This window comes from Oncorhynchus nerka, linkage group LG18 (assembly GCF_034236695.1).
Source record: "Oncorhynchus nerka isolate Pitt River linkage group LG18, Oner_Uvic_2.0, whole genome shotgun sequence".
In the NCBI taxonomy this organism is placed as follows: domain Eukaryota; kingdom Metazoa; phylum Chordata; class Actinopteri; order Salmoniformes; family Salmonidae; genus Oncorhynchus; species Oncorhynchus nerka.
In genome coordinates this window covers 56780056-56802743 of record NC_088413.1, presented here as the reverse complement: position 1 = coordinate 56802743, position 22688 = coordinate 56780056, and the positions used below count along the sequence as shown (strand labels likewise).

The 22688-nt window shown below is 42.1% G+C and overlaps 1 protein-coding gene and 1 long non-coding RNA gene across 2 annotated transcripts in view; both read right to left on the bottom strand.

Annotated features, from left to right (window-relative positions):
• LOC115146185 (protein unc-79 homolog) overlaps positions 1–18911 on the bottom strand; it is a 50110-nt gene extending 31199 nt beyond the window's left edge. Inside the window, exons 1-11 of the mRNA XM_029688102.2 lie at positions 18819–18911; positions 17253–17373; positions 13263–13567; positions 12419–12589; positions 12076–12171; positions 11865–11920; positions 11600–11729; positions 11406–11470; positions 6439–6527; positions 6012–6052; positions 5137–5165 (exon numbers count right to left, since the gene is read on the bottom strand). Of these exons, the coding sequence (XP_029543962.2) occupies positions 5137–5165; positions 6012–6052; positions 6439–6527; positions 11406–11470; positions 11600–11729; positions 11865–11920; positions 12076–12171; positions 12419–12589; positions 13263–13567; positions 17253–17373; positions 18819–18840 (1125 nt within the window). The 5' untranslated portion in view covers positions 18841–18911. The remainder of the gene's footprint in view (positions 1–5136; positions 5166–6011; positions 6053–6438; positions 6528–11405; positions 11471–11599; positions 11730–11864; positions 11921–12075; positions 12172–12418; positions 12590–13262; positions 13568–17252; positions 17374–18818) is intronic.
• Positions 18912–19987: 1076 nt separating this feature from the next.
• LOC115146634 (uncharacterized) lies at positions 19988–21622 on the bottom strand. Its single transcript, XR_003866188.2, has 2 exons — positions 21381–21622; positions 19988–20443 (listed from the first exon to the last, which is right to left on the bottom strand). It is a non-coding gene; the product is annotated as an uncharacterized LOC115146634 (long non-coding RNA).
• Between the last annotated feature and the right edge of the window lie 1066 nt (positions 21623–22688).

Genomic DNA, 22688 nt, shown 5'->3' with positions numbered 1-22688 from the left:
TTATTTTGGTTACAGAAATCTAAACTGTTTGCACCATTTAAAGGGAAATTTAACTAACATTTTCAACATCTCCAGCTCCACTGTAACATCAACATAAGAAAATTGCGTGTTTTTATGTTTTGTAGTAAAAAAGACAGAGGAAGATAAGTGTTTCCAATGACATCATCAACCAATTAGTAGGAAAAACCTTCTCATAATTGGTTAAAATCACATAATGCACACTGATGATGTCATTGGAAACACTTACACTGAATATACCACCTTTGCCCACAGAACAGCCTCAATGCGTTGTGGCATGGACAAGGTGTCGAAAGCGTTCCACAGGGATGCTGGCCCATGTTGATTCCAATGCTTCCCACAGTTGTGTCAAGTTGGCTGGATGTCCTTTGGGTCGTGGACCATTCTTGATACACACATGGGAAACTGTTGAGTGTGATAAACCCAGTAGTGTTGCAATTCTTGACACAAACCGTGCGCCTGGCACCTACTGCCACACCCTGTTCAACAGCACATTCACCCTCTGAATGGCACATGTACAAAATCCATGTAAATTGTCTCAAGGCTTAAAAATCATTCTTTAACCTATCTCCTCCCCTTCCCCTACACTGATTGAAGTGGATTTAACAACAGACATCAATAAGGGATAATAGCTTTCACCTGAATTCACCTGGTCAGTCTTTGTCATGGAAAGAGCAGGTGGTCTTAATGTTTTGTATACTCAGTGTATATGTTTTACTCCAAAACATAGAAACGCACCATTTTCACATATGTTGATGTTGGGGTGGTGCTGGAGATCAATATGAAGTTGAAGTTGAACAATTGTTAAATTTCCCTTTAAGTGAAATAAGATAAAATGCTCTTATGCCTCAATAAATACACTGATGTTTAGACATCCCAAATTAAATGAATGTTCTTTCACTTTTGAGTATATTTGTGTGTGTGTGTATACTAATGTGTACGCTGCCATGGGACAGATAGCAACATTCTTAGATAGGTACTGCACATGTCCCTATGGTGTCTCATTTCTCAACAAAAAAATGGTGGCAATTGTGGACTGGCTTAATCTGATCAGCCACTAAAAGCTTTGGCCATTATCTCTGTTTTCTTCCTCCCTCCCCCCTTTCTCTGTTCTTCGCAAAAACATAAAACGGACAATTCTTTCTTTCAACGAAGAACCACAGCTGCACGCAATCCATAACTTCTTGTTACATTATGCTGAAAACTTGGTTAATGCACTATACTCTACACAGTATATGAGTGTTTAATACTGTAACTACAGAACACTGTGAAAGCAACCCCTTGTCTAGCTGTAACTAGCAATCACCTCTCAGAACAACAATATGCTGGTAATGAGAGAGCTGGCGTGGGTCCAGGTAAGAGTTTAAAGAGCTTTCTGCTGTGGGACAAAGCCTATTGAAAAGGCTGTGGGAGAATTGAAACTGCTGCTGGATGAACTGGGATGGAGGACAGTTGTTGGCCGGCTGCTCAGCTTGATACACTACCTGAGCTTTGTGAATTGTGTGTCAGTCTCCGTGGGAAACAAGGGGGAACTTTTATGCCCTTGGGACTGTGCTCCGGAACAAACATCATGCCCTGCCAGTTCCATTAAGACTGGGCCATCCATCGGACAAGTAATGAAGGGAGTGTTCCACTTTAGGTCCCTGTAGCCTGTAGCAGGCTAGTATAGTGTTTCTTTCTACAGCACTTGAATGACACAAGTGGTTACCTCTTTCATCAAATCAAGCACTTTTACTAGTCATTGGTAAATAAACACTGGATGGATGTTGGCATGATGGCATGATATATATATATATACAGTTTATATACAGTGGGGCAAAAAAGTATTTAGTCAGCCACCAATTGTGCAAGTTCTCCCACTTAAAAAGATGAGAGAGGCCTGTAATTTTCATCATAGGTACACTTCAACTATGACAGACAAAATGAGAAAAAAAACTCTGAAAATCACATTGTAGGATTTTTAATGAATTTATTTGCAAATTATGGTGGAAAATAAGTATTTGGTCACTTACAAACAAGCAAGATTTCTGTCTCTCACAGACCTGTAACTTCTTATTTAAGAGGCTCCTCTGTCCTCCACTCGTTACCTGTATTAATGGCACCTGTTTGAACTTGTTATCAGTATAAAAGACACCTGTCCACAACCTCGAACAGTCACACTCCAAACTCCACTATGGCCAAAGAGCTGTCAAAGGACACCAGAAACAAAATTGTAGACCTGCACCAGGCTGGGAAGACTGAATCTGCAATAGGTAAGCAGCTTGGTTTGAAAAAATCAACTGTGGGAGCAATTATTAGGAAATGGAAGACATACAAGACCACTGATAATCTCCCTCGATCTGGGGCTCCACGCAAGATCTCACCCCGTGGGGTCAAAATGATCACAAGAACGGTGAGCGAAAATCCCAGAACCACACGGGGGGACCTAGTGAATGACCTGCAGCGAGCTGGGACTAAAGTAACAAAGCCTACCATCAGTAACACACTACGCCGCCAGGGACTCAAATCCTGCAGTGCCAGACGTGTCCCACTGCTTAAGCCAGTACATGTCCAGGCCCGTCTGAAGTTTGCTAGAGAGCATTTGGATGATCCAGAAGAAGATTGGGAGAATGTCATATGGTCAGATGAAACCAAAATATAACTTTTTGGTAAAAACTCAACTCGTCGTGTTTGGAGGACAAAGAATGCTGAGTTGCATCCAAAGAACACCATACCTACTGTGAAGCATGGGGGTGTAAACATCATGCTTTGGGGCTGTTTTTCTGCAAAGGGACCAGGACGACTGATCCGTGTAAAGGAAAGAATGAATGGGGCCATGTATCGTGAGATTTTGAGTGAAAACCTCCTTCCATCAGCAAGGGCATTGAAGATGAAACGTGGCTGGGTCTTTCAGCATGACAATGATCCCAAACACACCGCCCGGGCAAGAAGGAGTGGCTTCGTAAGAAGCATTTCAAGGTCCTGGAGTGGCCTAGCCAGTCTCCAGATCTCAACACCATAGAAAATCTTTGGAGTTGAAAGTCCGTGTTGCCCAGCAACAGCCCCAAAACATCACTGCTCTAGAGGAGATCTGCATGGAGGAATGGGCCAAAATACCAGCAACAGTGTGTGAAAACCTTGTGAAGACTTACAGAAAATGTTTGACCTCTGTCATTGCCAACAAAGGGTATATAACAAACTATTGAGATAAACTTTTGTTATTGACCAAATACTTATTTTCCACCATAATTTGCAAATAAATACATAAAAAATCCTACAATGTGTTTTTAAGTGGGAGAAATTGCACAATTGGTGGCTGACTAAATACTTTTTTGCCCCACTGTATATATATATATATACATACAGTACCAGTCAAAAGTTTGGACACACCTACTCATTCAAGGGTTTTTTCTTGAATCTTAGTATTTTAGTGTAATAGTGAATACATCAAAACTATGAAATAACACATATGGAAACATGTAATAACCAAAAAAGCTTAAAATATTCAATATTTTTGATTCTTCAAAGTAATCACCCTTTTCCTTGATGACAGCTTTGCACACTCTTGGCATTCCCTCAACCAGCTTAATGAGGAATGCTTTTCCAACAGTCTTGAAGGAGTTCCCACATATGCTGAGCACTTGCTGGCTGCTTTTCCTTCACTTTTTGCTCCAACTCATTGTGGAGGCCAGGTCATCTGATGCAGCACTACATCAGTCTCCTTCTTGGTCAAATAGCCCTTACACCACCTGGAGGTGTGTTTTTCGTCATTGTCCTGTTTAAAAACAATGATACTTCCACTATGCACAAACCAGATGGGACGGCGTATCGCTGCAGAAGGCTGTGGTAGCCATGCTGGTTAAGTGTGCCTTGAATTCATAATAAATCACCAACAGTATCACAAGCAAAGCACCCCCACACATCACACCTCCTCCGCCATGCTTTATGGTGGGAACCGCACACGCAGAGATCATCCGTTCACCTACTCTGCGTCTCACAAAGACACGGCGGTTGGAACCAAAATTCTCAAATTTGGACTCATCAGACCAAAGGACAGATTTACACCGGTCTAATGTCCATTGCTTGGCCCAAGCAAGTCTCTTATTGGTGTCCTTTGGTAGTGGTTTCTTTGCAGCAATTTGACCATGACGGCCTGATTCACGCAGTCTCCTCTGAACAGTTGATGTTGAGATGTGTCCATTACTTGAACTCTGTGAAGCAATTATTTGTGCTGCAATCTGATGTGCCGTTAACTCTAATGAACGTATCCTCTGCAGCAGAGGTAACTCTGGGTCTTCCTTTCCTGTGGCAATCGTCATGAGAGCTAGTTCCATCATAGCACTTGATGGTTTTTGCAACTGCACTTGAAGAAACTTTCAAAGTTCTTGAAATTGTCCTCATTGACTGACCTTCATGTCTTAAAGTAATGATGGACTGTAATTTCTCTTTACTTATTTGAGCTGTTCTTGCCATACTATGGACTTGGTATTTTACCAATCAGGGCTATCTTCTGTATACCCCCCTACCTTGTCACAACACAACTGATTGTCTCAATTAAGAAGGAAATAAATTCCACAAATTAAGGCACACCTGTTAATTGAAATGCATTCCAATACTTTTGTAAATGTGATATTTCAGTTATTCATTTTTAATACATTTGCAAAAATTTTGAAAAACCTGTTTTGACTTTGTGATTATGGGGTATGCATTGATGAGGATTTTTTTTTTAAATAATTTTTTGAATAAAGCTGTAACCTAACAAAATGTGGAAAAGGTCAAGGGGTCTGAATACTTTCCCAAGGTCCTAGGCATTAACCAACACATTAACCAGCAATGACATAGCAAGGGCGGCACAGCCACTGTCCATGATTAGGTAAGCAAAGCCATCCAAAAATGCAAACAAACTAGCAAACAATTCCAATCCATCACTCTTTATTTTTTAAATTTTATTTAACCTTTATTTAACTCTACTTCCCTTGTTGGTCTAATATGTAGAAAAAAGGGGTACTCATTTTTAGCCATGTATTTTTAGCCATCAAATATACTACTATGAATTCAGCATAAACTGATGAGAGCACAAACAAATACAAACCCAAGCAAACACAAACACATATGAATGCACCAACATTCAGGCCTTACCTTCTTTTGACAAATAGCAGATATCTCAGCTGTAAAGACGAGGCCAGAGATATTCAACATAACATACAGACAGACATTGGATTCACCCACACAAAAATACTGTAGTATGCCATGGTAGAAATACTGGACTAACTATAGTAGAAATACTGTAGTAAAAGAAAACTGTAGTATATACTATAATTACTTTGTGTTTTTTGAGGACTGTAGTATACTGTAGTATTTACTGTAGTGTTTTTGCAGACCTTGCTGTAGTATTTACTATAGCGCTTTTGTTTTATTATATTTGACATGAAATCGGACGCTTTGTCCTTAAGAGAACCTACTGGAGAAGTACTAAAAGAGCACATAACCTCAAGAACAGTGCTTCTGCTCTTTTCTGTAACCTGTAGGGAACACAATAGTTGGTCTATATTTGGCAGGTAGTTGGTAGGTTTCTCACTTACGGGTGGCACAAACTGGGATATGGGAGAGGGGAGTGGGCAGGGTATATGCAAATTAAATACTGTAGTGTTTACTATAGTTAAAAAACTATAGTGTTTTTGCTAACATTACTGTAGTATTTACTACAGCGTCATTTTTGGGATAATACTGTAGTTATTACTATAGTATTCAACAGTATACTACAACATTCTATAGTAAGTACTACACATGATTGAGGGATACTACAGCGTGTAGTATAGTATTCTACAGTATACTACAGTTTACTACAGAATTCTATAGTAATTACTGTAGTTTTCTATTGTAAACTGTAATTGTTTTCATGTGGGCACTCAGCCTAACTTCCACCTCCCTCCCTACAGTCATAACTAAAACTCCCCTTTGATTGACTCTAGAGAGAGAGAGAGAGAGAGAGAGATTAATTTGCTAACACTCACCTTGGGGCAAGAGCACATCAACAAGCCATTCTGCATGATCTCTGTAAAGTCACACAAATATATAAATCATAAATCAAATTATAGTTAGCTGAGACTACCTTATAAATACACTTCTAGCAGATACACAAACATATACAGTAGTCTGCATGACTGCTTCATGTTATATTGTGAGTCTTTAATGAGGATCCAAGAAGAGACATTGTATTCTTTAAGAGCTAGACATAGACAGTGTATACAGTATGCCATAAGTCAGAGGAAATGAGATCAAGTTGTTTAGTGATGGCAATCTCATTATCTGCTCAATGGAATTATGCAACTATGGTGATGCCTCTCCCTCAGGATAAAGACCGGAATAATGAAGCAGACAGCAGGTGACGTATGTTCGGAATGGCATCTTGGTGGAGAGTAAGGTTTTACAACAACAGACCCTGATATCCTTTGGCTGCACTCTTCACAGATGTACAGAGGAGGGGGCTTCTCTCCCAGGGCAACGGAGAGGGTGGGATCGATGCACATCTATAGGGCGACAACAGACAGTTACAGGATCCAGAAGGAATATACAGTACAATAGTAGCAGTGATATAGGATTGTAAGGGGTCCTAAGAAGTGCATACCACACCCTATTTCTTCAATGCTTGTGCCATGACACGTGATAACACCTCAAACTCAAATAAGTCTGTGTACAGTGCATTCAGAAAGTATTCAAACCCTTCAGACTTTTTCCACATGTCACGTTACAGCCTTAGCCTAAAATTGATTAAATAAAATAAAAATTCATCAATCTACAAACAATACCCCATAATGACAAAGCAAAAACAGATTACTTTTTTGTGTGCAAATGTATTAAAAGTAAACAACAGAAATATCACATTTACATAAGTATTCAGAGCCTTTACTCAGTACTTTGTTGAAGCACCTTTGGCCGCGATTACACCTTCGAGTCTTCTTGGGTATGACGCTACAAGCTTGGCACACCTGTATTTGGGGAGTTTCTCCCATTCTCCTCTGCAGATCCTCTCAAGCTCTGCCAGCTATTTTCAGGTCTCTACAGATATGTTCCATTGAGTTCAAGTCTGGGCTCTGGCTGGGCCACAAAAGGACATTCAGAGTCTTGTCCTGAAGCCACTCCTGCATTGTCTTGGCTGTGTGCTTAGGGTCGTTGTCCTGTTGGAAGGTGAACCTTCGCCCCAGTCTGAGGACCTGAGTGCTCTGGAGCAGGTTTTCATCAAGGATCTCTCTGCACTTTGCTCCGTTCATCATTCCCTTGATCCTGACTAGTCTCCCAGTCCCTGCCACTGAAAAACATCTCCACAGCATGATGCTGCCACCACCATGCTTCACCATAGGGATTGTGCCAGTTCCCTCCAGACGTGGCTCTTGGTATTCAGGCCAAAGAGTTCAATCTTGGTTTAATCAGACCAGAGAATCTTGTTTCTCATGGTCTGAGAGTTCTTTTAGTGTCTTTTGGCAAACTCCAAGAGGGCTGTCATGTGCCTTTTACTGAGGATTGGCTTACGTCTGGCCACTCTACCATAAAGGGCCTGATTGTTGGAGTGCTGCAGAGATTGCTGTCCTTCTGGAAGATTCTCCCATTTCCACAGTGGAAGTCTGGAGCTCTTTCAGAGTGACCATTGGGTTCTTGGTCATCTCCCTGACCAAGGCACTTCTCCCCTGATTGCTAAGTTTGGCCGGGTGGCCAGCTCTAGGAAGAGTCTTGGTGGTTCCAAACGTCTTCCATTTAAGAATGGTGGAGGCCACTGTGTTCCTGGGGCCCTTCAAAGCTGCAGAAATGTTTTGGTACCCTTCCCTAGATCTGTGTCTCGACACAATCCTGTCTCGGAGCTCTACGGACATTTCGTTTGACCTCATGGCTTGGTTTTTGCTCTGACATGTACTGTCAACTGTGGGACCTTATATAGACAGGTGTTTGCCTTTCCAAATCATGTCCAATGAATTGAATTTACCACAGGTGGACTCCAATCAAGGTTGATCAATGGAAACAACATGCACCTGAGCTCAATTTCATGTCGCATAGCAAAGAGTCTGAATACTTATATAAATAAGGTATATATATTTTTTTTAATGATATACATTTGCAAAAATGTCTAAAAACCTGTTTTCACTTTGTCATTATAGGGTATTGTGTGCAGATTGAATAGGAAAATATATATAATTTAATCAATTTTAGAAAAAGGCTGTAACATAACAAAATGTGGAAAAAGTCTAGGGGTCTGAACCCTTTCTGAATGTACTGTATATACATATATACATTACCAGTCAAAAGTTTGGACACACCTACTCATTCAAGGGATTTGTTTATTTGGACTATTTTCTATTTTGTATAATAATAGTGACGACATCAAAACTATGAAATAAAACATATGGAGTCATGAAGTAACCAAAAAAAGTGTTAGAGAGGTTAGTGGAGGAGTGGCGGAGCGAGTTCTAGGCCATCTCTGCCCAGGGCACAAACGTTGCCCACTCCCCAGGCCGGTTCTGGCAATAAGACCTCAGAAACCTACCCACATCCTGGTTAACTCTCTCCACATGCCAGTTACTCTCGGGGTGAAAACCTGAGGTAAGGCTGACAGAGACCCCTAGACGTTCCATGAAGGCCCTCCAGACCCTCGACGTGAACTGGGGACCCCGATCAGACACTATATCCTCAGGCACCCCGTAGAAGACATGTGTAAACAGAGCCTCCGCAGTCTGTAGGGCCGTAGGGAGACCCGGGCAAAGGGAGGAGACGACAGGACTTAGGAAAACAATCCACAACGACCAGGATCGTGGTGTTGCCCTGTGAAGGTGAAGATCAGTCAGGAAATCCACCGACAGCTGCAACCACGGCCGTTGTGGAACGGGTAAGGGTTGTAACTTACCTCTGGGCAGGTGTCTAGGAGCCTTGTACTGGGAGCACACTGAGCAGGAGGAAACATAAATCCTCACGTCCTTAGCTAAAGTGGGCCACCAGTACTTTCCAGTAAGACAGAGCACCGTCCGACCGATACCAGGATGACCAGAGGAGGGTGACGTATGAGCCCAATAGATCAGCCGGTCGCGGACAGCAGACGAAACGTACAGACGCCTAGCCGGACACTGAAGGGGAGCGGGCTCTGTATGCAACGCCTGCTCAATGTCTGCGTCTAGCTCCCACACTACCGGTGCCACCAGGCAAGAGGCCGGGAGTATGGGAGTGGGATCCATGGGCCGCTCCTCTGTGTCATACATCCGGGACAGTGTGTCTGCCTTCGCATTCTGGGAACCTGGACTCTCCACCATAGTAGCACCAACGGAAACCCCTAAACACCTACTTGAGCACTCTCGTGAGCACTCTCGTGACCACCCCGTGAGAGCCCTCTGTGGCCAAGAAACAGTGGGGTTATGACATGCTAACCAGGGTAGGCCCAGCACCACGGGAAATGCATTATAGTCAATAGGGAAGAGACTAATTCTCTCCGTATGACCCACCTGCGTCATCATGCCGAAAGGCGCGGTGACCTCCCTAATCAACCCTGACCCTAATGGTCAACTATCTAAGGCGTGAACGGGGAAGGGCACAACCACGAGAACGATGGGGATCCCTAAACTATGGGCTAAAGCCCTATCAATAAAACTCCCAGCCGCGCATGAATCGACGAGCGCCTTATGCTGGGAATGCTGGGAAAACTCAGGGAACGTGACAAACACAAACATATGTGCAACAGAGGGCTCTGGGTAGGATTGGTGCCAGCTCACCTGGGGTGACGCCCTGCCTGCTGCCTCGATTCCTAGAGGAACCAACCCAGCACCGAACGGCAGTGTGACCTCTGTGGCCACAGATGGTGCACGAGCGGGAACCCCCTCTGGTCTCCCTGCGCACCGCCCCTACCAGCTCCATGGGTATCGCGAGTAGCCAGCAGGTTGTCCAGCCGGATGGACAGGTCCACCAGCTGGTCAAACGTGAGGGTGGTGTCTCTGCAGGCCAGCTCCCGACAGACGTCCTTGCACAGACTGCACCGGTCCATTGCTCGTGTTTCTTGGCCCAAGCAAGTCTCTTATTATTATTGTCCTTTAGTAGTGGTTTCTTTGCAGCAATTCGACCATGAAGGTATCATCTGAACAGTTGATGTTGAGATGTGTCTGTTATTTGAACTCTGTGAAGCATTTATTTGGGCTGCAATCTTAGGTGCAGTTTATTGCCGATTTCTAAGGCTGACAACTCTAATGAACTAATGATCTGCAGCAGAGGTAACTCTTGGTCTTCCTTTCCTGTGGCGGTCTTCATGAGAGCCAGTTTCATCATAGCTCTTGATGGTTTTTGCGACTGCTGTTGAAGAAACTTTCAAAGTTATAGACATTTTCCGGATTGACTGACCTTCACGTCTTAAAGTACTGATGGACTGTCTTTTCTTTTTGCTTATTTGAGCTGTTCTTGCCATAATATGGACTTGGTCTTTTACCAAATAGGGCTATCTTCTGTATACCACCCCTGCCTTTTTACAACACAACTGATTGGCTCAAACGCATTAAGAAGGAAATTAACTTTTAACAAGGCACACCTGTTAATTGAAATGCATTCCAGGTGACTACCTCATGAAGCTGGTTGAGAGAATGCCAACAGTTTGCAAAGCTGTCATCAAGGCAAACGGTGGCTACTTTGAAGAATCTCAAATATAAAATATATTTTCATTTGTTTAACACTTCGGTTACTACATGATTCCATATGTGTTATTTCATAGTTTTGATGTCCTCACTATTATTCTACAATGTAGAAAATAGTATAAATAAAGAAACACCCTGGAATGAGTAGGTGTGACAAAAATTGTGACTGGTAATATATATTATATATATATATATATATATAATGTCCCCTCTATCTGTCTCTGCTTGCCTTTAGTCTGTGGCTGGCTGCATGCATATGTCTCTGTTCTGTTATCTATGATCTGTACATGACCCTGTATTAGACCATAGTGCTAATGGCCGAGATGCTCAGATGATGTTCTGTAATTTACTGCTCTTGTTTACAGGCGTACTATCCTCAGGGGCAGTATGGGGTCATGGCTTCCAATTAGGACCCCCCCCCCCCCACACACACACACACACCCTCTGTGCTCCTGGGTAATTGAAATCTTGCCCCTGTCCCTGCCCCTGTTCCTTTCTCCGCTCTACTTGTCAGTTTTGAGCACAGTTGAGCAGAGACACGCAGAGCAGCGCAAACAGGCCTTGAGTTGCGTGGCCAGTGATATCATTACACGACCGAACGACAAAAGTCACTCAAGCATTCGCTGGTTGCTTTAATGTTGTGCTTCCAGCAGAAAACACCAAGACGCTTTTACACACCATGGCAATCTGGCACCTACTTTGTGTATTCACTTTATGTTTGTGTACAGTGTACAGTAGTTAGTCAGATATTACCTTGACGGCAGGTTTATTGATGGCATTGTGACACTCAATGTGCTGGCAGTGGATGGGGTTCCAGGCTGTGGAAAATAGAATGTAGGGAAAAAAGGAGAGGGGAGAGATGCAGAAGTGGAAGGAGGATTAGACCTGCAATCTAAAGGTTTGTTGCACAGAAGACCAACCTGACAGGCAGACCATAAGCCCCTCACCAGTGTACTGCAGGCCTCTGTATTCACTAATGGCTCCTGGGGGCTTTAGGTTTGGCCAGTAATGAAAGAGCATCTGCACGGCTGGAGGCTTTACTTGGGATGGTCCGTAGGATATGACATACAGCAGGTCCTGCCACAACACAACACACGCCATAGTGAACTAAAATATAAGAACCTCTCAAAGCTATTCACTGACACTTTCCAGATCTATGAGAGAGACATCTAACCTATGTGAATATGGCACATGCATTTTACAAACATATACCTTCCACACTTCCTGCTTGTGCTTCATAAGACACTCCAACAACTGACAGTGGTATACTGGAAACAAAAAGGCAGAGGCTAAAGTCAGGCAGGTGGCAGGTATAACATTGTGTACAGTACATTAATCAAAAGACAGGCTGTGCTACACTGGACATAGACACTGTGATGTACTGTATTGTACTGGTTTGGGATAACCTGAGTTCAAGGTTTACCTGGGTTGGAGGTGTACTGCATAGCAATCATTAGCATAGAGGAGGCAGAGAGATTGACATATGCTGGAACGCCCCCTTCTCTTCTAGTGGAACCCACTAAAGAAGGACAGAAAAGACAAATGAAGAACCTTAACCTCATGAAGAACTGCGTACTGTGGGACACCAACCTGGCAGTTCCTTTGATATGGTGATGCATACTGAAATGTCTGGTAAACGTGTATGACTACTGATATTGAATGAGACTTATCCCACTTAATGACTTGTTAACTTCATGTTGAATTGAAAAGGGGTTCTTTTTCACATGCAAGTAGATGGATGTTAGATACAGAGTGGCTGTACTCACATACAGCCATGGGGAGGAAAGAGGTGCTCAGGTACTCAATGATGTCTTTGTGCAGGAATGGGGGGAATGTAGCTAAAGTGGAGATCATAGTGTAGGGTAAAGTGCTGAGAATATCGTCACTGAGAAAGGGCAGGAGGCAAGTTGTTGTGTAAAATATGGACTGTCCCAGATCTGATGGGAGAAGGGAGAGCCAAGACGCACAGACACAGAGAGAGAGACAGTAATTCAATGAAATGTACATATGTTGCAAACATATGTAAGTAAATAAACATTTGGCATTACAACTTAAAGAAAATGGATAAATATACAATGTGTATAAATACAACAAAATCCTGAGAGAGTATTGTGAGACTCAGTTTAGGTCGGTTTCAGTAAAACCTATTAATACTGCACTGGTGTTTCCCTCAGCAAAGGGTTGTGCTTTCTAGTCAAGGAGATGCGCTTTCATGCTTATTCCATATAAACATATATATTCACAGACTTGCTATTTGCAGATTACGATTACCTGGTGCAGTTAATATATACACAACATATGCCAGCCATAGCAATTTACCCTTTAAAATAGCTTTTTTTATAGATACATTTCCATTTTCAATACATTTTTGAAAAAGAGATCGCAAACAGTTAATACATGTGTACAGTACTACAGTATGTCTAGAAATAAGTTATCAACAAAGTTAGCTGGCAGGATCCAGCATGTTCCCCATCACCCCATGCATCCCTTTAGGTCTTCTGTGGGACTCGTCTCCTGGAGCGAATGAGGCCAGAAAAGGCAGCTTCATGTGGTCAAAACGGGTCGTAGGGCGATTGGACACGTACAGAGGTATGTCCTGGTTTCACTCACCATGCTGACCGTGCTGCAGCAGGGGCACCAGGTCAAGCAGGGTCACGAGGGTGGCATAGAGCCCCTGATAGTCCAGAGAGGGGTACTCTGAGAGCTGAGCGTCCCGACTCTGCCCCCCGCGGTCTGACGGGGCATCACGCAGAACGCTGTAAAGGAGGGAGCGAGTAACTGTAGGGTTGATGGAACTGACTTGTGGTCTTAGAGATGGGGTGAGTGGGAATGGCACAGGAAAAAGACACATGGTCATGGGCACGGCCAAATTGGAAGCTTCCTGGTTCTCCTTCCTGCCTGTGCGGGACAGAATGCTGCTCCGGGGGTGGGGGGAGGAGGGAAGGGATAGGGGGGAACAAGGGAAAAAAAGAGACAACAAAGACACAAAGAAACAGCACATTACATTGAAATGGCACTACAGAGACAGCGTAAATAGAAAAAAACCAACCCAGATAGACCCCACATAGGATGCAGTGTCTGTAGTATTTCACTGAAGGCATTGGGAATTGTTCCCTGCTTTATCTGTTCAGTGTGACGTAGAATTACTTTAATTTTCTATTTCACTTTTTGTACATCTCTGTCTTCTGAAAACAAAAAAACATGAACAGAAATGTTTGCAAAAACTGCAATGATCACTGCATCTCATGCGTATCTGGCGACAAGGAGAAATAAAATGCATGTTTTCAGTGGCAACCCCATACTTCTCTGAAGGGGAAACTGCAAATGGTTTTCCCTCTGTGGCTGCCATATTCCAATCAGATCAATTCAGCAGCAATCATACCGAGAGGCCAATGGGCCATGATGTTTCTCAGGGACAATTATCCTGTTTTGTAGGGCTGTCGTCGAGGATGGGAATGACACCAAATCGGTTCGGGAAAATACGGAGGTGACACTTTGGAAACATGCTTCAGCTAGTAATAAACATGTGTGTGAGGTTAGATAAGAATTCCTGGGTCACAGCACATGTTTATTGCACCAGAGAAAAAATGTCCATATGCATTCATTATGATACTGTATCAGTATCATCAGGAGAAATAATGGGATCCAACAGGCATATGGATTTAAGTCTCTAAAATAAATGTAAGAACTAATCTACGGTAGGGGAGAAACTATAATGACAAAGGAATAGGTTGTTTCAAACGGGATGACAGGTAGCATTATGTTTGTGAGCTAAATGGGGGATGAACATTTGTGTTTGCTGTCCCCTGGGAAGGTGGATATCTCACCATTTACAGAGAGGAAAGAACTAGTTGGTTGGTTTGTGTGTGGGGATTCTAGGGGTGGGGAGGCGGGGGGACAGAGAGCCTTGCTCTTTTACTAAACACGATGTTAAAGAACTAAGCTGTTCTGTCAGTAAAATGACATGGAGGTACTTAGCATGAGAGCCCAGATGACAAATTCTGATGTTTTGTTTTTCATAGAGGTAGAGGTATAGCATTTCTACAGGGGCAGTGAGTAAGGGGATTTTAGTGTAGCAATACAGAATAGCCTACTATTATGACATTTTTCAAGATTAACATCATCATACTCTGACTATTCCCCTGAAAGTTATACTCCGTAAGAATTTGGCCTCAAGTTGGACGATACCGGAAACCAAAGTGTAAAAAACATTCTCTCAGTGAGTTGGAAGGGATAGTCAGTTTTCCACAATGGGGGAGATTAGCTTTATATCTTGCGGAGTATGACTTAATATCACTGCCCTCTTTGCAAATACTCAACTGCAGCATTGAATTGAACACACACACAGACGCACAGAGACACACAGACAAACAAACACACATACAATAATACACAGACGCACGTTATGCACACACAGTAAAACACATCTTAGATCCGATAAAACAACCTACACTGTCACTATCTTCTAAATGTTGTCGCTAACTGTGGCAATATCTAGTTTCTCTAAAGCTTGAGTGAGCCACTGACTATAAATTACATTGCTGTAAATAAGCATTAACTAGGGGTTATAATACCGTAATAACCACTGTTTCTTAGCTAGATGTGAGATATTTCATTTCCTTTGAGTGTGACTTGTTCATGCCAGGCAAGGTTCAAGAGGAACTAGGAATGAAGGAAATCACATTATAATATGATACATGAAATTATCTTGATTCAGTATCAGACTGCATCTTGGTTCCTCACAGTCACTCAAATGATAATGGAATTTGGCATGGTCAGGGCGACTGTGAATCCATGGTTCACTGATGCAGAGAGCTAGATAGCTTGGCTGGTGGGTGTTACTTCCTAGATGACTGGCTGAGAGGAAAATGTGGCAACTACATTACTTGACTAATATATGACATGTTACATAGCACCCCTTGGAGTAAAGCCCCTTAAAATGAGCCCAGGTAGCCGCACCCCTTTACACTAATATCATAATAGTCTTGCACTGATATCGCTCTATGCTGCAGAATTAATGAAATATTAATTTGGCGCTCCATCCTCTGTCTGTGCGGAACTCTTTTTTTCCCAGGAACCTGACATATGCAAGCCTCAGTGCTCCCTCTCTCACACTCTCTCTCTCTCCCTCTCTTCACCCCAGGCCAATGAAACACAGGTGTCTGTCAGAATGTCTGAGAGTCTACTGAGCAGTGCAGAGTGGTTTCAATGTGGGAGGCATGGTTTGTTGTGTGAATTGGGAGGGAGGAGATTTGGCTCAAGGAAAACACGAGGCGAATGTTACAGTATGATACCAGTGTGATTCCCTTCACACTCCAGCGATACTGAGCCTCACAGACACAATTGTCATTAGAGTTAACATGCTGCCACAACATAGGCTCATACAATCACAGCCCTTGTCACGCTCCATCTGTGCCAAGGACCAATAGGATGCCAGGATTGTAACGATACACTAGCAAGCACATCTAGCTAGATCATTCTCTCAGCAAAGTCAGAAAGATCCAAGATAGTTTACCAATATTGACTTGAAAAAAATGCACTACTGTGTCCACTGTGTGATGAAATGAAAATGATTGTCATAATCCTGTAATTTTCATAAGTGAAACATGAAAGTTCTGTCTCCCTAATCCCCATCCTTTTAGATAACTGTGCCTATTGATGATGATTTCTGTAGCCAATGATCAAAGCACAACTGATTCTCACAGAGAGCTCTGCTCAAACTCAACAAATAAATGTCACATACTGGTTGTGGCCATAATGGCTGCCCTGGCTTCTTGACCTGTTCTGAGGGGACGTGTTGTTCCCTCCACAGGCTCTCTGTCACTGCACACTGGGGACTGTCAGACCCAAGGAGCCAGAGGACCAGACCTCCCTTAGCCCCTCTGGGAGTGAGACTACAGGCCATCCTAGGAACATGTGCATCTGCAAAGCTACTACTGAACCGACAGAGGGGTTGAAATTGCTATTTCTTTTTGGTACTTTTTCTCCAATATAATACCAACCATACCAGGTACACTCTGCAAAATAACATAATTATTCACATTATTATTCATAACCGCCTACTTACAACATCAACACAATTCATATCCCCTTGAGGCACACCCACATTGGAAAGACTCAGTAATGGCAATCTTGGCAGATTTGATTTATTGTTTGGAACCCAACAAACCTTCTCTATTTTATTTAAAAAGAGCGTACTACAATATCAGACAGCCATGGGACGATATGAGGGGATCGTGTTGTTGACTCTTGTTGTTGATATAATGTAGGATCATGGTCCTCATACAGCAACATGAAACATACGGTATCACAAAGGCAGAGGACGGAGCATCTCAATTCCCTCTCTAAAAAGGACCTGGGTGGTTATCAACTAGGATTCTTAAATGATGATACACTTGCACTGTTGGAAACCGTTTCCCATATTTCCACTTACATGTATATCTTCTAATTTCAACTGACTTCCTACCAGCAATAATCCTGTTTTATTGCTGTGCATGTATTAGAATTAGGCTAAACCCCAGTCACCTCTCCTCTGAAACTAAACATCAAATACTGTAACGTTGCGTTACTTCACCTGTGGTTCCAGCGCAGGGTACTTACCTGAGCAGGGTTTGGGAAAAGTATTTCAGTGTGTTTGCAATGTCTGTTCCGGAGGGCACGGGGTAAATATTGTGTTGCACACGGTTGTGATACTCTTGCAAGTATCGTATCTTAGAGGCAACTAAATAAGATAAAGAGCAGAGTAACAAACAAAAGAAGTCTGATGAAGCCTCAAGGGAGGTGGGGGCAATAGGTTATGGTTGGTACAGTATAAGCCTGGTTATTGATAGTCTGCCCCAAGCATGGCAACGGGTCATTGTCCTTGTGGCATCCTGTCGGTCTCTCTTTAAGTGACCTTTGTGTTTGTCCAGCTAGGTCACAACCAGCCCTGGAGTGGGTTGTTTTGGTGCCATTTTGTGACTCACACTGGTAGTGTTTAGTGTTCGCTGACCTGCAAATGACAAGTCCCAAAAATAACAATAACACCCACAGGCTTTGTGTTTGTGTGGGGCAGGGTGTGGGTGTATGTGTAATTAAATGACTGTGTACAGGCTATATACATGGGTGTAGGAGTGTGTTCATTTTCTGCAAATTTCATACCAAGGAAAACACGGTTGGCTACAACACAGTGGTTCTGTAAATAGAATCAGCAGGGCTCCCTTCAGACACACTTTGTAAAACCAGAAATGCACCTCGTCCACAGGCTCATTTGCTAGAGCCAACAGGGTGGAAACACTTAGCAAGGGCTAAAAACTCTCATTTTTTGCCTGCCAAAACCAAATATCAACTCTTGTTTTTAAGGGCTAAAACGTGTGATACTTGTGCAAGCTAATGTCTGACCAATTCAGTAATGTCAATGTCGCCTACAGAATGCAAGAGAAACAACACACATCTCTATAAGCTACCTAGTGGGTGTTTATACATGGTACCATAGAATAGCATGTAGTACCTTCTAAGATGCCCCAAACATGGCCAAATAGATGTAAAATTGTTTAAGCAGGGTTTATTACAGATAAATGTATATATAGGAACTTTGTTTATTCCATGCATTATATGCCTTTTTGTGAAATGTTGAGTTCTTTCAAGGTGTGTTGATTGACAACAACAACAAACCACCAATTGTTTATTACACTATGCATTTATTCACTCTCCTTTTCTAGAGTAAATAATCTGATAGTTTATCAAATAATGTAACCACAGTCTGTTTATCCACCTGTTCAGAGGTAAATGATGAAGAAAAAAATCGTATTTATGTTATGAACGTAAAAGATATGATATGAACAAGCAAATCAACCACATTATTGATCAACAATGCCACCATATTGTTCAGTGGAAAACGTATCAAATCGACCGTGATACCAATACAGCGTGTCAATCAAAAATGAATGCTTAATATCGGTTAGAATGTTATGTTCATATATTTTTGTTGACAACCGTCAGAACATAGAGCATCCCCTAGACACCAGCCCCTCGAGCCATCCTCTGCGACGCGAGAACGTGTTGCAACCTGCCTTAGCAACCGCGGTTTCATCACCAAGGACAGCTCCTCTCATTCGCTTTCTTACTAGAAAATTACACGAAAAAATGGGAGGATATAATAGGAATATTTTAAATAATAGTACTTACATTGCTCTGCTTTCGTAGACATTGTGGAAATAATTCACGAATCATAAAACAAACACTGTCAAATGTCAAATGTTTTTTCTCCCCTACGGTGTTGTTCCCCCTTAGTCTTAAGAAAAGTGAATAAACACCCTCGCCCACAGGCTCGCTTTGGTTGTACCACTGCTGCCATGAAAGCAGGTTAACAGCAATTGAAATCTATTGCATTGGACATGTAAGTAATTTAAATGCATGTGGTGTGTTTCGTGGATATGTTATATATATTTCATTTTATATGTATATGTCAATGTGCTGATAGAAAAAGCCGGACCCAAATCAGAACATACTTTTCCAAATGGACTGCTCCGACTATGACAAAGTGTCATTCAAGAAAGTGATTTTTAACACCCGCCTCAACATGAGACTGTTAATGCTCATTTCGCAATTCTGCATCAACTGAGAATCAAAGTGAGAAGTTCGAACGTGGTGGCATACTTACTCCTTTTAGGGTATATATCACTATTTTATATAGGCTAATTTATAATCAAGCAACAGATGGTTATCAGAGATTTTGTAACTGTAACTTATAAAGCATCAGGCGTTCCATTTTTAAACAATGTATTGTGACAGTATTCACAAAAACAATGTTTTGAAAATATACTATCAAACTACTGTACTTCTTTGTGGTAAACATAGGCCATTTGATCCACATTAGTTAGGGGTGAGAGAGAATTGCTCCTATAGTTTCTTGCTTTCATCACTGGGGGGTTATGACAACTGACTATTTACATTATGAATGGTTTTCTTTTCTTTACAGAAAGTAATTGTAATTCTTCCAAGTTCACCCCAGTTAAAATAAGATAAACAAGATTTTCCAAAGATAAACAAGATTTTCAGTTCTGAGTCTAAGAGAATGGACACTATGAGCTTAACTAGCCTTCTCAACGGATCTCGGTGTGTGCCAAGAACCCAGACTAAAGTATTCCCATCTCCAGCTGATAAAGTAACAACATCCTGTCTCTGGAGCCTGGGCTGACGCACTGGTTCCTGGTACTTCTTGTCCACGAGAAGAAAATCACGGATTCAACGGAAGTCACATATAGATTGGAATTCTGAAGCCGAAAACATAGTTGGCCGTGGGCCAGCCTGCTGAAACAATATTTAATGTCTGCAATAAAGACAAACAACAATGCAACAGTGTGCCAACTGTGTCTTTATTGATCTGAGTCAGATAGGATGGCACTTACTGCAGATGTATGATTACAAATAGAAGCAGTGGTCATTTAAGGGACGAATCCATAATGCATTTACAGTGCCATCAACTGAAATATTACATGTCATGATCCCACCTCTTTAGAATAAAATGTTTTTTGAAAATATGAAACAGTATACCATTCACCTGGTAAATTATTGTGGTTTCATTCATCTGTTTATATATTTATTAATCTTATACATTATTAAGACAAGATACATTTAGGCAATGTTTTTATCTTTCGCTGATGTTTCACTGATGTCATACTATGCATGGTGGTGTAGCCCAGTCAGGGTTCTGGAGGGGGTCTTTGGCGGTAAACTGGTATACGGTGCATGATCCATCCAGCTGGAGCCAGGAGAGCGAATGCAAACACTGACATTGTGAAGAGAGATTGCTGTGAGGGAAACAAAGAGACCACATACACATTTAGAATATAAAACAATCAAAAGGCCAACAGGCAACAGCTGAATGTAACTCCTTGGTCATGTAATAACACTGTAATTACCTGGGTCAGGTTTTTATGCATTTGTGTAAAACCCAACTTTCTGTCTCTCCCTGTTTATCAAGCCCTCTCTCTCCTTCGTGCTGTAGGCTTACAGCTGGGCCGACCAATTGACCTGCCCCCCAGAGGGTCATGATCCTTTGCTGTGATTATATTACATCATGGTCTCCCTCGCACAGTCTCCATCCCCCTGCCTCCACAACATCCTCCCCTGGCACTGTTGGGCTTCATAGCTACACCCATAAATGATCAGTTAAAAACCCTGAGGAAAGATGAGCGGACGGCTGCACCAACACTAGGTTCTGTCTCACAACTCTGTCATCAGATCTCTTTTCCGAGGGGAAAGCTTGGCACTACTAACTTAAATAAATACAAATACATTTATTAATAAACCATCCTTCTCTTTTAGCTGGAAAACCCCCATTCACTTGAATTCACCACATTAGAGAATGTAAAGTAACGTGTTAAAGATATGGCTGCCTCAGACTGTAACTTTGTTGTAGTGTTGTAGTTTCTTGTCTGATGCTTGTGTCATTTTAGGAGTTCAGTGGGCCGCAATTCGTCAGAAATAGCTTTGTTTTAGTTCAATTCATATGAGCTTTGCATGGACCAGCTTGACCATTCAATTCTGACATTGAATGGTAATATAAGATAACATAGACTTTCAAACATTTGCAGGCAACAGAATAAAGAATGCAAAAATTATAACGAAATTGGTAATATGGACAAAACGAAACGATTACCAAATGGGACACTTCCAAAACAATATTTTTCTGGTTGGAAGAAATAAGTTAATAAGGACAGAGAGATGAGGAGTGTTGGTTCCTACCCCAGGCCCAATCTTGTCCTTGGGTGGCTTGCTGTAGATATTTGATATGTGGTCCTGCAGAACCGCCTTTGTCCGAACAAGGAACCCTGTGGGTCCCCTAAAAAGAGCAAACATCACTCTACTTAATCCTGTGTGGCTAACGTCAGGTTCACAGCTTCTGAACAGCAGGCCCTATCTGAGTATCACTGGAAAACTTCCCAGCAGCACATCCTCTGAGATAGAGACACTGGGCTTTCATCAAGCCTTCCCATCATTATCATCCAAAGGGAGGAGTCACTACAACAGGGTCCAGACTCCAAAACACACCATTGTCAAAAAACTTAGTATACATGCAATCATAGAGGCTGGCCAAATGTATTGAGGACTGGTATGATTGGGCTTTATATGATTGGGTTTAATTGCAATCAAATGATATAGAAAAATGATATGGAAATGTTTCAACACAAAATGAATCATTCTTGCATGACACCTTGAGAAAATAAAACCAGTGACACTGACTGTAGCCCACTATGACAAAGGTTTATTCACAGATGATGAATTCTACGTTAATATTTATCGGTGTAGAATCAGCCATATCACATTTGTAATGTATTATCAGATTACATGGGAGGCAATAAGGTGTCACGATCGTTATAATGATTGGACCAAGGCGCAGCGTGCGTAGAATTCCACATGTTTAATAATTAATAAACTCACCAAACAAAACAGAAGGAAAACAAAACGTGACGTTCTGGGCTGCTCACAGGCAGCTACACAAAAACAAGATCCCACAAAACACAACGGAGAAATGGCTGTCTAATATGATCCCCAATCAGAGACAACGATAAACAGCTGCCTCTGATTGGGAACCATACCAGGCCAACATAGAAATATAAATCACCTAGATGACCCACACTAGTCACACCCCGACCTAACCAACATAGAGAATGAAAAGCTTTCTATGGTCAGTGCGTGACATAAGGTCAGCACCAAACATTCAAATAACCAACCACACAACAAAAGTAACAGCAAGCGATGTCGTGTCATAAGTCACTAGGAAGCAGGGGGTTATGGGTATTGCTGAAACAGATATTCCTTATCTAAGACTCAGAAAGAGTAAATATGGTTACTGTCTGGTTACTGTGAACATACTTATCTAAAGGTCTAGTGTGATGCACTCCAGTTAGAGAGCTCTGTTCTCAGGGCGTATGCTACAGTTTGTGAGGTCCAAATGAAAGACGGGACATCCATGACAACAGATTTGACCAGAGTGGATTACTCTCAATGCACATTAATATTGTCATTCAGGAAATGTTTATAGGATGCTAG